The sequence below is a fragment of the Bubalus kerabau genome, chromosome 3 (genome assembly GCF_029407905.1).
Source record: "Bubalus kerabau isolate K-KA32 ecotype Philippines breed swamp buffalo chromosome 3, PCC_UOA_SB_1v2, whole genome shotgun sequence".
Classification (NCBI taxonomy): domain Eukaryota; kingdom Metazoa; phylum Chordata; class Mammalia; order Artiodactyla; family Bovidae; genus Bubalus; species Bubalus kerabau.
The window spans coordinates 175,897,712-175,911,001 of NC_073626.1; the positions used below are offsets into that span (position 1 = coordinate 175,897,712).

At 53.6% G+C, this 13,290-nt stretch overlaps 1 protein-coding gene across 4 annotated transcripts in view; it reads left to right on the forward strand.

The window, feature by feature from the left end:
- The window catches only part of COL16A1 (collagen type XVI alpha 1 chain), a 55,959-nt gene that overhangs the window by 25,430 nt on the left and 17,239 nt on the right, over window positions 1–13,290 (forward strand). For all 4 annotated transcript variants that reach the window (XM_055573847.1, XM_055573849.1, XM_055573850.1 and 1 more), the window contains 8 exons: window positions 6,725–6,778; window positions 6,991–7,023; window positions 9,172–9,288; window positions 9,396–9,437; window positions 9,519–9,605; window positions 10,491–10,535; window positions 11,416–11,460; window positions 13,195–13,248. In XM_055573847.1, coding sequence (XP_055429822.1) covers window positions 6,725–6,778; window positions 6,991–7,023; window positions 9,172–9,288; window positions 9,396–9,437; window positions 9,519–9,605; window positions 10,491–10,535; window positions 11,416–11,460; window positions 13,195–13,248 — 477 coding nt within the window. The remainder of the gene's footprint in view (window positions 1–6,724; window positions 6,779–6,990; window positions 7,024–9,171; window positions 9,289–9,395; window positions 9,438–9,518; window positions 9,606–10,490; window positions 10,536–11,415; window positions 11,461–13,194; window positions 13,249–13,290) is intronic.

The window sequence follows — 13,290 nt, forward strand, 5'->3', positions numbered from 1 at the left end:
TTCCTTGACACTGGTACAGAGCTCACCATTTTGGAGCAGCATTGAACATTCATTCATGCAACAAATATTTTTGTGCATCTAGCACTTTCCACGGAGAAGGCAATGGCACCCCACTCCAGTACTCTTGCCTGGAAAATCCCATGGATGAAGGAGCCTGGTGGGCTGCAGTCCATGGGGTCACTAGGAGTCGAACACGACTGAGCGACTTCACTTTCACTTTTCACTTTCATGCATTGGAGAAGGAAATGGCAACCCACTCCAGTGTTCTTACCTGGAGAATCCCAGGGACGGGGGAGCCTGGTGGGCTGCCGTCTATGGGGTCACACAGAGTCGGACACGACTGAAGCGACTTAGCATCAGTAGCAGCAGCAGCACTTTCCAGGCACTGCTTCAGGTGCCAGCGACATGGCAGTGGACAGAAAGAGACCTCTGCTCTCTGGGAGCTTGTGTTGTAGTAGGAGAGACAGATGATAAGCCACAGAAAGAAATAAAATATAGTATGTTAGAAAGTGATACATCCTGATGAGAAAGCTAAAACAGGGAGTGAAGATAGGAAATGGGAGGAGCCCAGGGCAGATATTTGAGAAAAGTGTTGAAAAGAAGAGAACGTTTGAATCAAGACCTAAAGGAAAAAAAGAGAAAAATAAAAAATAAAAAGACTCAAAGGAAATGAGGAGTGAGCCTGCAAAAAAGAATATTCCTGACAGACAAAGCAGTAGGTACAAAGGCCTGGGGGTGGGAACATGCCTGCCATGTCTGGGGAGCAGGAAGGAGGCCACGGAGTGGGGGAGAGAAGCAGGCGGCATGGGGAGATCCACGTGGCATCGTGATTAGACTGTGTGTTCCAGAACCAAGCAGCCTGACTTTGAGTCCCAGGTCTGCTATGTGTTAGCTTTGTGATGCTGGCTATGTTTCTTACTCTCTCTGCGTCTCAGTTCCTTCATCTGTTAAGGGGAAATAATTACCAAACCTTCCTTATGGGGCTTTCGTGAGTATTGTTAAACAAGTTCAGTTCAGTTCAGTTGCTCAGTCGTGTCCGACTCTTTGCAACCCCATGAATCGCAGCACGCCAGGCCTCCCTGTCCATCACCAACTCCCGGAGTTCACTCCAACTCATGTCCATCAAGTCGGTGATGCCTTCAGCCATCTCATCCTCTGTTGTCCCCTTCTCCTCCTGCCCCCAATCCCTCCCAGCATCAGAGTCTTTTCCAATGAGTCAATCTTTGCATGAGGTGGCCAAAGTACTGGAGTTTCAGCTTTAGCATCAGTCCTTCCAATGAACACCCTGGACTGATTACCTTTAGAATAGACTGGTTGGATCTCCTTGCAGTTCAAGGGACTCTCAAGAGTCTTCTCCAACACCACAGTTCAAAAGCATCAATTCTTCGGCACTCAGCTTTCTTCAACATCCATACATGACCACTGGAAAAACCATAGCCTTGATTAGACGGACCTTTGTTGGCAAAGTAATGTCTCTGCTATTGAATATGCTATCTAGGTTGGTCATAACTTTCCTTCCAAGGAGTAAGCGTCTTTTAATTTCATGGCTGCTGTCACCATCTGCAGTGATTTTGGAGCCCCAAAAAATAAAGTCTGACACTGTTTCCACTGTTTCCCCATCTATTTCCCATGAAGTGATGGGACCAGATGCCATGATCTTCGTTTTCCGAATGTTGAGCTTTAAGCCAACTTTTTCACTCTCCTCTTTCACTTTTATCAAGAGGCTTTTTAGTTTCTCTTCACTTTCTGCCATAAGGGTGGTGTCATCTGCATATCTGAGGTTATTGATATTTCTCCCAGCAATCTTGATTCCAGCTTGTGCTTCTTCCAGCCCAGTGTTTCTCATGATGTACTCTGCATATAAGTTAAATAAGCAGGGTGACAATTTACAGCCTTGACGTACTCCTTTTCCTATTTGGAACCCATCCATTGTTCCATGTCCAGTTCTAACTGTTGCTTCCTGACCTGTATATAGCTTTCTCAAGAGGCAGGTCAGGTGGTCTGGTATTCCCATCTCTTTCAGAATTTCCCACAGTTTATTGTGATCCACACAGTCAAAGGCTTTGGCATAGTCAATAAAGCAGAAATAGATGTTTTTCTGGAACTCTCTTGCTTTTTCGATGATCCACTGGATGTTGGCAACTTGATCCCTGGTTCCTCTGCCTTTTCTAAAACCAGCTTGAACATCTGGAAGTTCATGGTTCACATATTGCTGAAACCTGGCTTGGAGAATTTTGAGCATTACTTTACAAGTGTGTGAGATGAGTGCAATTGTGTGGTAGTTTGAGCATTCTTTGGCATTGCTTTTCTTTGGGATTGGAATGAAAACTAACCTTTTCCAGTCCTGTGGCCACTGCTGAGTTTTCCAAATTTGCTGGCATATTGAGTGCAGCACTTTCACAGCATCATCTTTCAGGATTTGAAATAGCTCCACTGGAATTCCATCACCTCCACTAGCTTTGTTCATAGTGATGCTTTCTAAGGCCCACTTGACTTCACATTCCAGGATGTTGGGCTCTAGGTGAGTGATCACACCACCATGATTATCTGGGTCATGAAGATCTTTTTTGTACAGTTTTTCTGTGTATTCTTGCTACCTCTTCTTAATATCTTCTGCTTCTGTTAGGTCCATACCATTTCTGTCTTTATTGAGCCCATCTTTGCATGAAATGTTCCTTTGGTATCCCTGATTTTCTTGAAGAGATCCCTAGTCTTTCCCATTCTGTTGTTTTCCTCTATTTCTTTGCATTGATTGCTGAGGAAGGCTTTCTTATCTCTTCTTGCTATTCTTTGGAACTCTGCATTCAGATGCTTTTATCTTTCCTTTTCTCCTTTGCTTTTTGCTTCTCTTCTTTTCACAGCTATTTGTAAGGCCTCCTCAGACAGCCATTTTGCTTTTTTGCATTTCTTTTTCTTGGGGATGGTCTTGATCCCTGTTTCCTGTACAATGTCATGAACCTCCGTCCATAGTTCATCAGGCACTCTGTCTATCAGATCTAGTCCCTTAAATCTATTTCTCACTTCCACTGTATAATCATAAGGGATTTGATTTAGGTCATACCTGAATGGTCTAGTGGTTTTCCCTACTTTCTTCTATTTAAGTCTGAATTTGGCAATAAGGAGTTCATGATCTGAGCCACAGTCAGCTCCCAGTCTTGTTTTTGCTGACTGTATAGAGCTTCTCCATCTTTGGCTGCAAAGAATATAATCAATCTGATTTCGGTGTTGACCATCTGGTGATGTCCATGTGTAGAGTCTTCTCTTGTGTTGTTGGAAGAGGGTGTTTGCTATGACCAGTGCATTCTCTTGGCAAAACTCTATTAGCCTTTGCCCTGCTTCATTCCGTACTCCAAGGCCAAATTTGCCTGTTACTCCAGGTGTTTCTTGACTTCCTACTTTTGCATTCCAGTCCCCTATCATGAAAAGGACATCTTTTTTGGGTGTTAGTTCTAAAAGGTCTTGTAGGTCTTCATAGAACCATTCAACTTCAGCTTCTTCAGCGTTACTGGTTGGGGCATAGACTTGGATTACTGTGATATTGAATGGTTTGCCTTGGAAACGAACAGAGATCATTCTGTCGTTTTTGAGAATGCATCCAAGTACTGCATTTTGGACTCTTGTTTGACCATGATGGCTACTCCATTTCTTCTGAGGGATTCCTGCCCACAGTAGTAGATATAATGGTCATCTGAGTTAAATTCACCCATTCCAGTCCATTTTAGTTCGCTGATTCCTAGAATGTCAATGTTCACTCTTCCCATTCCTGTTTGACCACTTCCAATTTGCCTTGATTCATGGACCTAACATTTGAGGTTCCTATGCAATATTGCTCTTTACAGCATCGGACCTTGCTTCTATCACCAGTCACATCCACAACTGGGTATTGTTTTTGCTTTGGCTCCATCCCTTCATTCTTTCTGGAGTTATTTCTCCACTGATCTCCAGTAGCATATTGGGCACCTACTGACCTGGGGAATTCCTCTTTTAGTATCCTATCATTTTGCCTTTTCACACTGTTCATGGGGTTCTCAAGGCAAGAATACTGAAGTGGTTTGCCATTCCCTTCTCCAGTGGACCACATTCTGTCAGACCTCTCCACCATGACCCGTCCGTCTTGGGTGGCCCCACACAGCATGGCTTAGTTTCACTGAGTTAGACAAGGCTGTGGTCCGTGTGATCAGATTGGCTAGTTTCAGTGTGTATGCCCTGTGATGCCCTCTCGCAACACCTACCGTCTTACTTGGGTTTCTCTTACCTTGAACGTGGGGTATCTCTTCATGGCTGCTCCAGCAAAGTGCAGCCACTGCTCCTTACCTTGGATGAGGGCTATCTCCTCACGGCCGTATAGAACCTTGTCCGATATATAGTAAACACACAGAAGACATTAGCCATCATTATGGCAACTACTGCTACGATTTTATATCCGTTCTCTCGCGTTCATCTGGGCCTACATCAACTCCAATAGGAGGGCAGTGTCATCCCCAAGTCACAGCTGAACACACTGAGGCTCTGGGAGGTGAAATATCTTGTCTGAAGTCATTGGCTAGGAATTGGCAGTGCTGGACTGGGGCTTTCCCGAGCAGGGCACTTTTGTCTGACCTCCACTGCCCTGCATGGCGGCTCCCCCAGGCTTGCATGCCAGGCCACACTTCCCAGAGACCCTAGGAGGCACAGACAGTGGCTTCTGTATGTCTGGCTCCCAGCCCTTTAAAAAGTGAGTCTCACCTGAAAAAGCAAAGGAGAATCATATGGAAGGTTTTTACAAACTACTCCCTCTGCCCTGATGATTTATTATACACCGGCCTCCACCCTAGCCTGAGAATTGGCTCTGGGGACCCCCTTTGCTGATGGGAGCCTCTGTCAAGATTCCAATTCTCTGTCTCTTTGAAAGCGCAGAATCAGAGCCAACTTTGGGTACCCCACAGGCCAGCCTCACCTTTACCAAGTGTCCAGGCTTCCTGCCGCATGGCCAGGAAATAGGAATCAGTCTGCAGGCGGTTGCGGTTTGCCAGGAGAAGCGTGAGAGTCATTTCAAAGTGACCCATTAACAAGCACACGCTGATGTCATGTGAACCTGGCCAAGACACGCTGGGGGAACGAGGCAGAAAGAATGACTGCCACCAAGCCTGGGCCCAGGCACCAGAGTCCCCGTCTGGCACCAGTGCTGGAGACCAAGCCGAGGCTGCTGCCAGCGGGCACCTGCCCCATGCTAGGCTGGGGCAGGTCCCCGTGCCTGTGGTCTCCCGCAGTCCTTCCAAGGAAGAGAGAGCCCAGCAGTAACTCTCTTCAGGCACAGGAACAGACTCGGAGATACACAACATCTGGGCTCCAGTAATGACATCCATTCCTACAGACATTAAGAAATGTGCGGTTCTATAGCTCGCGGACGGTGCATAGGTAGCTCTTCAGTCTACAGTAGAACCAAGTGGGAGGTGTGGTGCTGGGAGGGCAGGGCAAGAAACTCAGTCTCGGGCTTGAACCAACACACGGGCAATGAAGAAGGGAGCAGGGGTGAATGATACTTTAGGGGCATGATTAGAATGAACATGGTCAAGGGGTTTTCCCCATGTCAGGTACTATTCTAAACACTTTACCTTCTTAACTCACTGAAGGCTCGGAATGAGCAGGGCTGGGTGACGGCACGTGGGGTGCAGGAGGGGCCGGGGGAGACTGACTCTAGGTCCATCTCAGGCCTGGTGGAGCCTGGCCTGAAATCAGGTGGGCTGCCAGGGAGGGTGCCAGCTTCTATTGCTGGGCGCTGCGACTTGAAGGGAGGCCGGCTGTCAGAGTAGACCAAGAAAACCCCGTGGTGGAGAGCAGCGGTGCATTCACGCAGCACATGGTTGACGCATGCCTCCTTCAGGGCACTGGGGATTTAAAACCGAACACACGCCCAGCCTCCATGGAGTATTTAACATGCAAATGTGCATCGTGTGTCTGTAAGGGGAACAGAGTCTGGGTGGCAAACACTTAACGTGAGCATCGCAGGTGCCAGGCTCTGTATGAAGCTCCTTATAGCCTTGATCTCCTTTACGCCTCCCTGTAAACTATCCCTGTTTTACAGAAAAGGAAACGGAGGCAGAGATTTTTTTCCCCTCCCAAGCAACCTGCCAAAAGTTGGGCAGGTGGTCAGTTAGGATCTGCACCTGGATGGGCCTGACTCCCGGCCTCCACCCTGTGTGCGCATGAGCGTGCTGGGAGATGCTTTTTGAGGAATGATGCTGAAATAGTCGTTAAGAGGGTGGTTGAAGTCAATGGTCCTCAGTCTGCATCTCGCCCTGTGCCTTGCTCGTCCTGTGACCTTTAGCAAGTTACTTGCCTCTCCGAGTTCTTCATCTTGTTTTTTAAGCTGGAGATAACATCCAACACACTGAAACAATTGTGGTGACTAAATGAGAAAATACAGTGAGAAAATATAGGAAAAGTACTTAGCACAGAAAGAAACCATAGTTATTTACTACACAGAAGACCCTCTGCCCCTAACGTGTAGGGGAAGAACTCTTTTGGACTGTTTTATTCGGGGGGTCCCCCCTCTGGGCCTACCTCAGCTACCCCTACAAACCATCTGGAGACTTTCGAGCTGAGAATAGACATCAGCTTTGTGCCATCCCAGGCTCTCAGCTCTGCAGGATGAATGGAAGGGGCAGTGATGGTGAGAATGAATCAGAGGGACCTGCAGGCTAGAGAGAGGTGTCCACTCACCCGTGTCTCTTCTTGGCTGCAGGGGGTGCCTGGGCACGACGGTTTGCCAGGACAGCCCGGGCTAACTGCAGAACTGGTAGGTACTGGCCAGATCTCATTGCCCGCCGCCTCCCCTACTCTTCTCGGGGCTGAGTTTGCCACGCCAGCACCCGTAGCCTCAGTGGGGGTCCCTCTTCCCTCCCTCTTCCCAGGCTGGGAGAAGCCTGGATGCCACGTGGCTTCCCAAGGCTTCACCTGGTGCCCTAAGTCCCCATACCCCTTCTGAGCCCTCATGTCTGTCTCTTGCAGGGATCCTTGCCCATTGAACAGCACCTCCTGAAGGTAAGAGCGTCAGAGGAAGGGCATGGGAACTGGCAAGGCTTCCCCTAAGGGGATCGTCATAGTCAGCGCTCAGCTGCATGGCGCCGCTCACAGAGAGCTTCAGATGGAGCTGTTTGTGGGGACCAGGCATGCCACACATCTGTATAAGGGGGCCTAACACAGTGCCGGCTCAGAACAGACCCCCCAGTCAGTGTTTGCTGAATGAGCGTTTGAAGGAATCCTGCAAAGGCACCCATGTGGCCATGGGTGCTCTTGCCCACTGCACCTGTGAAACCTGCCCACAGCTGCCGCTGGTGAGGTCACACGGGTGGAGCGGGGCGGGGGAAGGTGCACTCTTCCGGCTGCCAGGCAGGGAGGGGCCTGTGAGGGTTATGCACTATGGTTGACTGGGTGAGGGCCTGGAAGAAGCCTCCGCTGTCCCCTGGTCAATTCAGAAAGAATCCAGGAAGGAGCGGGGTTTGAGGCAATTCTAGTGGTGCAAGAACCAGGAGCTGGGGCCTGGTGGGAGAGCTGGCCTGGGCCAGGGCTGTCAGCAGCATTAAGTCCACACCCCAGGGCCGTGGTCTGGTCTGATCTCCCACGCTGGGCACCATGGGTGACACAGCCTTTCATTGCTCAATCACCTCTAAAGACCAGATCAGGACTCTTCCTCCTCCAGCTCAGCATCCCTAGGGGTCCCTCCCAGGCCCTGGCCTCCAGAGCCCCGCCCCGTCCTGGTCACCCCCATCTAGCACTGGCTGGTAAGTGCTCTGGACCTCCCATGAGTCCAGCGGTTCTGCTCAGAACAGAGCATGGGGTGCCCCACCCTGCTGTAGACAGCAGTCATTGTCAGAAGTAGCTTGAGGTTGGGTTAACCTCCTGCCGACAGTTATAGGTTGGATCATGGTGAGGCTGTGGCAGTGAACCCCAGCTCTTCCGCCCTAGGCCTCTGGCAAGCCGAGGTTCCCCAAGGTCTGCCCCTGGGCAAGTGATGGTATGACTCCACAGGTAGCATTCAACAGTCTCTGTGTAACATGTCATCTGACAGCTCCGTGATCAAGCGCTCCATGGAGGGCCCCCGACAGGAACCGAGTGTGGTCTGGAGAAGGGGTCCAATGGTGCCCCGGGGGGTGCTGACTCCCATAGGCCCCCACAGCCCAGGGGAAGCCTGAGTCTCTGGACAGAGCGCTTGTTACACCCTCGGATCAAACTCCAATCCAGGATCCCACTTAACTTTAGATAAGTCAGGCTGTCTCTTTCAGCCTTGGCTTTCTCATCTCCAGAGTGCTTGTAAGATGACCCGCCTCATTGCACTGTCTGGGTTGAATGCGATCATGTGCAGAGGCCTGTCACCACGGCTGGTGTCACGAGTGCTGAGTCAATGACAACCATTATCATTGAGCTTCACAGCGAACAGCGGCGATGGAGCGGCAGCTCCTCTAGAGGCCCGCGGACGCCTCCCCACCCCACCAGGCCGTGGATAGACGCCCGGCTCCTGAGTCCTCTGAAACTGTAGTCTAGTTTTCACTAGTAGGTTTCATTTTGAAGGGGAGCAAGGACTCATAGCCTCCATCAGACTCTCAGAGAGGTCTGTGACCCCGAGAGGTTAAAGCCTCCAGGAAAGAGGAGGACCTTTCTTGTCACAGGAAGACTTCAGGCCCGCACACTGGGGAGCCCGTGACAGCCGGGACCTGCCGTCCCATCCCCAAGGCTGCAAAGGGCCGGCAGCTGTTTCCTTGGCTCCCATGGGCAGAGGAGCTGCTGTGTGGAGCTGGCCTTTTCAGGCTGAATCCTGGTGGCATGTCCTCACAGTGGGCGCAGGTTGCAAGAACAGCCGGGACAGATGGTCACCCCCCCACCCACCGGCAGGCCCCTCTGCCTCCTCCCACACGGCTCTCTGCAAAGTGGCGTTGGCTTGGCCCCGCCCGAGCTTCTTCCTGGAGGGAACTCAAAGCCAGTGTTGGGACTGGGTACCCTGAGGAGGCAGCCGAGTGGCTGCAGGGATGTGGCTGGGGAGGAAGAGAATGATGGCTGGAGAGGTCTTAAGAGTGTGGGTGGGGGCCCAGTCTGCAGGGCACCCCGGGCTGGGTTCAGAGCAGGGATTCCCCCCATCCAGCCCATCCTGGCCCTTCTCCGGCCCTGGCCCCACCACCCTCCCTTTCTCATCAGAGCATCTGTGGGGACTGTATCCAGGGCAAGATGGCTCACGAGGTGGCCCTCATGGAAAGCGGAGAGAAGGGAGACCAGGGCATCCCCGGCGTGCCAGGCCTCGACAGTTGCACCCAGGTAGGAGGCGGGGGCAGAGGGTGGGGGGCTCGGGGTGGCCCTGGTGGTGGGGCGAGCTCCCTGGCTGACCCCCTGACGCTGACTGGGCCTCTGGCTGTCATCTGCAGTGCTTCATGGAGCGGGAGCGCCCGAGAGCCGAGGAAGCCCGGGTGAGTGGGCCTCCGTCTTCTCCTCGCCTCCTGCCTCGTGTCCCATGGGGCTGCTCACACTCACTGTCCATCCCGCTCCAGGGGGACAACCATGAGGGAGACCCGGGCTGTGCAGGGAGCCCTGGGCTGCCGGGACCTCCGGGACTGCCTGGCCAGAGAGGAGAAGAGGTAAGAGCCTGGGCTGGGCCCCGAGGTGGCTGGAGTCTGCATCTCAATGACCCTTGGTTCCTGAGGGCAGTCTCATTCCTGCCAGCAGTCTCCTTGGACCTTCTGGTGGCTTCTCGTCTCCCCCGGGAGTCCTTCAGGGGCCGTAAGGCGTCAGGCCACCCCACACCCCTCACTGTGCTGGCTTCATCTGCCTGCCTGGCGCCCGGGGCCTCCTCGCAGTGCTGGGCCCCCGGTCACTCTTCCTCCCTCGGCCTGCAGCTCTTTCTTCTCCAAGGCCTGCTCCCTCATCCCTTCAGCTCCCCCTCCTTTTTTTTTTTTTTTCAAAGATCACCTTCTCAGTGAGATATTCCTTGTTGTTCAATCACTAAGTCACGTCCGACTCTTTGCTGGACCACGGCACGCCAGGCTTCCCTGTCCCTCCCCATCTCCCAGAGACCTTCCCTGACCATCTTCTAGAAGGGAGCCCCCCACACACCCCACATCCCTCGAGCCCCAGGCCCGCTCCCTGCCCCGTGCGCCTCGCCCTCTGGCGTCCTGTGTTCCCTTCCCTCGGGAACACACTGCAGGCATCGGCTGAGCACTCACCAGCCCCTGTTTGATTCTTTCCTGTCCACCTCTTCCCAGAACGTAACGGCCACAGGCAGGGATTTTAACTTCCCGATTACTGTTGTGTCTTCAGCACCTGGGTTGGTGCTCAGTACTTAACGGTTGCTAGATAAATGTTTGCTGGATGATTGAACGGACCGAATGAAAGCTTTACCAACCAGCGCTGATAGCAGCTGCCTCTTGACTCTGTGGCAGGCTGCGGGGGAGGGCTGTGGAGACCCCCCCGGGGCGCTGCGAGCTCTGAGCCTGTTCATTTATTTCCCGTGGCTTCCTTCGCAGGGTCCACCTGGTATGAGGGGCTCCCCGGGTCCTCCAGGCCCTATTGTGAGTATCCGTGGTCTTCTGGGCTGCTTGAGAGGCTCTCAAAGGAGACGTAAAACCCAGACACCATTCTGCTGCCTTGTCCCAGGAAGCTGGGCAGGACAGAAAGGGGAACGTCTTCTGCCTTTCCCTCATCACAGCATCTGTGGGGACTGTGGTCTCCCACCTCCGAATCCCCCAGAGCTGGCCCGCTCCGCCCCGTTGTGCCTGTGGTCCTGCTTAGAGGAGGCCTCGGGGCATATCTGTGTTTCCCACTCCCCCCACCCCCATCCCTGCTGTGTTCTGCACGACGGCTCACGGTCTGGATTGCCAGGAAAGCGTGTGGCAACCTGCAGGCAGGGGCCAGAAGCTAAGATGGAGCCACCCTCCATGGCTCTGTAGGGCCAGTCTCTAGGACAAGCCTGCAGAGGCCAGCCTAGGAGCGTCTCCCCTGGTGTTGACATGGCAGGGACGTAGAAGTGACTAGGAAAACCTGGAAGAACTGAAAACGCTTCCTTTGGAAGAAAAAAAAAAAAAAATTGGCTGGTGGGAGCCATCTTAGAACCAGGGAGCCCCGACCCAGGGGCCCGTGGAGGTCAGGTAACAGGTAACAGGCACCATGGGCTTCCACTCTGGCACTGGGGTTCACCTGGATGTGGGAAGATGTGGGCCGGTGGTCTGACTGCGGGGCTGTTGCGCGTCTCCGCCGTCAACAGAGCCATTCATTCTTCCTGGAGCCGAGGCGAGGAGCAGGTGGCTTCTGGGCCAAGACCCGGGATGAGTCTCTTTTCTAGCTGCCTTGATAATACCCCCGTGACTTCCTTTCCCCGTGAGCCCTCAGCCCCAGATCGTGACCCAGGGTTACTGTGCTTGTGAGATGTGACCTGCCTGTTTCTCCCACCAGGGCCCCCCAGGTTTTCCTGGTGCTGTTGGCTCCCCCGGATTGCCTGTAAGAACCTAGCGCTGCTCGACCTCCCCTCCCCTGCCAGCCAGGTCTCTGTGGCTCTTGCTCGTCTCCCTTCCTGCCATGCCCTGGCCTCCCTCCCCCGTGTGTGTGCGTGTGTGTGTCGTCGTCGTCATACCCCCGCAGGCTCGGTAGCTAACGACACAGGTTCCCTGAGGTCCCAGCAGCTTGGACAGCCTCCCAGTCTCTGACTCTCTTTCCATTTTTCCCTTCTCCCTCTTCTCCTGCTCTCTCTCTTTCTCTCATCGTCTGTCTTCTCCCCCCCTTCCGTTTCCCTTTTTTCTCTCCCACAATCACACATCACTCCCCCCTAAATCCTCCGGAGCTATTTTACCTTCTTATTTTAAGCTGGTGCCTCTAGGGGCCTCTTTATTCCCTCCCTTCTCACTCTGCCTCCTGCTTCTCCCACCTTTGGTGTTGACTGAAGATTTGCTGAAAGTAGTTCTTGGGGCCCTGCCAGGTGCCTGGCACAGAGCCCGGCAGAGATGCCAAAGCTTTAGGGCTTCACACTGCAGGCTGGCGCGGGTTCGCTGCCCTGCTGCTTGGCGGGGCTGGTCCAGAGGCGCCCCGGGGATTTCAAGGCGGCCACGCTTGCAACCTTTCCCATCATCCTAGGGGAAGCTTCCTCCTCTTCCCTTCTTCTTCTTTGGCTCCAGGCCAAGTCTGCTCTGAGGCTGGGCATGTGGTGCCAGCAGTAGGGTTTCTGGGGGTCACGGGGCCCTGCCCCTCCTGCCCAGTGTCTTGGCCACCTCCTTCTGCCCGGTGTCGTTAATTGCTCTGCCTTCGTCATCATCACAAGTACGTTTAAGTCATTCTCATCCTCACTGTTGCTCCCTCCTGGGTCATGGAAACTAACCTCCTGTTTTGTGGGACTTCATGTTCCCGGGGTCGGCTCCTCTCCTCCCAGGGCTGGTGATGGCGGCTCAGGGAGCAGGGCCCCTCCTTGTCACAGCTCCATCTGTCCCCACGTCCTCATCCTGGCCGGACCTTGTCTGTTTCTGCTTGCTTGGGTGGAGGGGCCATCTGTCCGTCTAGCCATCTGTCTTGTGTCGTGGAAAGGTTTGGGCACCGCGTCTCTGGAAGGCATGAGGGAGAAGGGGCAGACACGGCCCCTTAATGGTGTGTGTTGCATCTATGAAGTCCAGGTTGAGGATGAGGGATGGGGACTCTACTTTGCAACAGATATCCCCAAAGAGACAGGGACTGCTCTGGAGGGAGCCTTCTTGAGTCCTTCCCCAGCATCCCTAAAGGAAGTTGATTTTTGCCTGGGGTGGGGGTGGGGGGCTTGGACAGGTAAGTGTCGGGCATCGGGTAATACATCTTGGTGGGGAGCACTCTAGGGACACCTCTGCTGACAGTTGCCCCTCGGAGGGAGCACATGTGTCACTCTCCTAAAGGTGCGCCCCAGACAGTGGTGACAGTAGGGCCCACCAGTGACAGTCAGCCACCTGGGCAGTGTATCTCTCTGGTGGCCCATCGTGGGGGCCCTCGCTCCTGAGAGGCACCCGTATGTGGGAATTTATACCTCTGACAGTGTTGCCCTTTTGGGTCCACCCCCTATGGTCACTTTCCCGGGGACACTCTGGGGGCCACCAGCAGCCACCACCCCCCCCACCTTTGCCTAGAATGGGAACAGAGGGCTGCGAGGCCGTGGGGAGGAGGCAGGGGCTGGGAGGGGGCTGCCCTCCCCTGCAGTTTCTCATGATTTTTCTCTCCAAGGGTCTTCAAGGAGAGCGAGGCCTCAGGGGCCTGACAGGAGAGAAGGGGGAGCCGGTAAGAGGGGGTGGCAGGGGGTGGTGATACATGAAGAGCCCT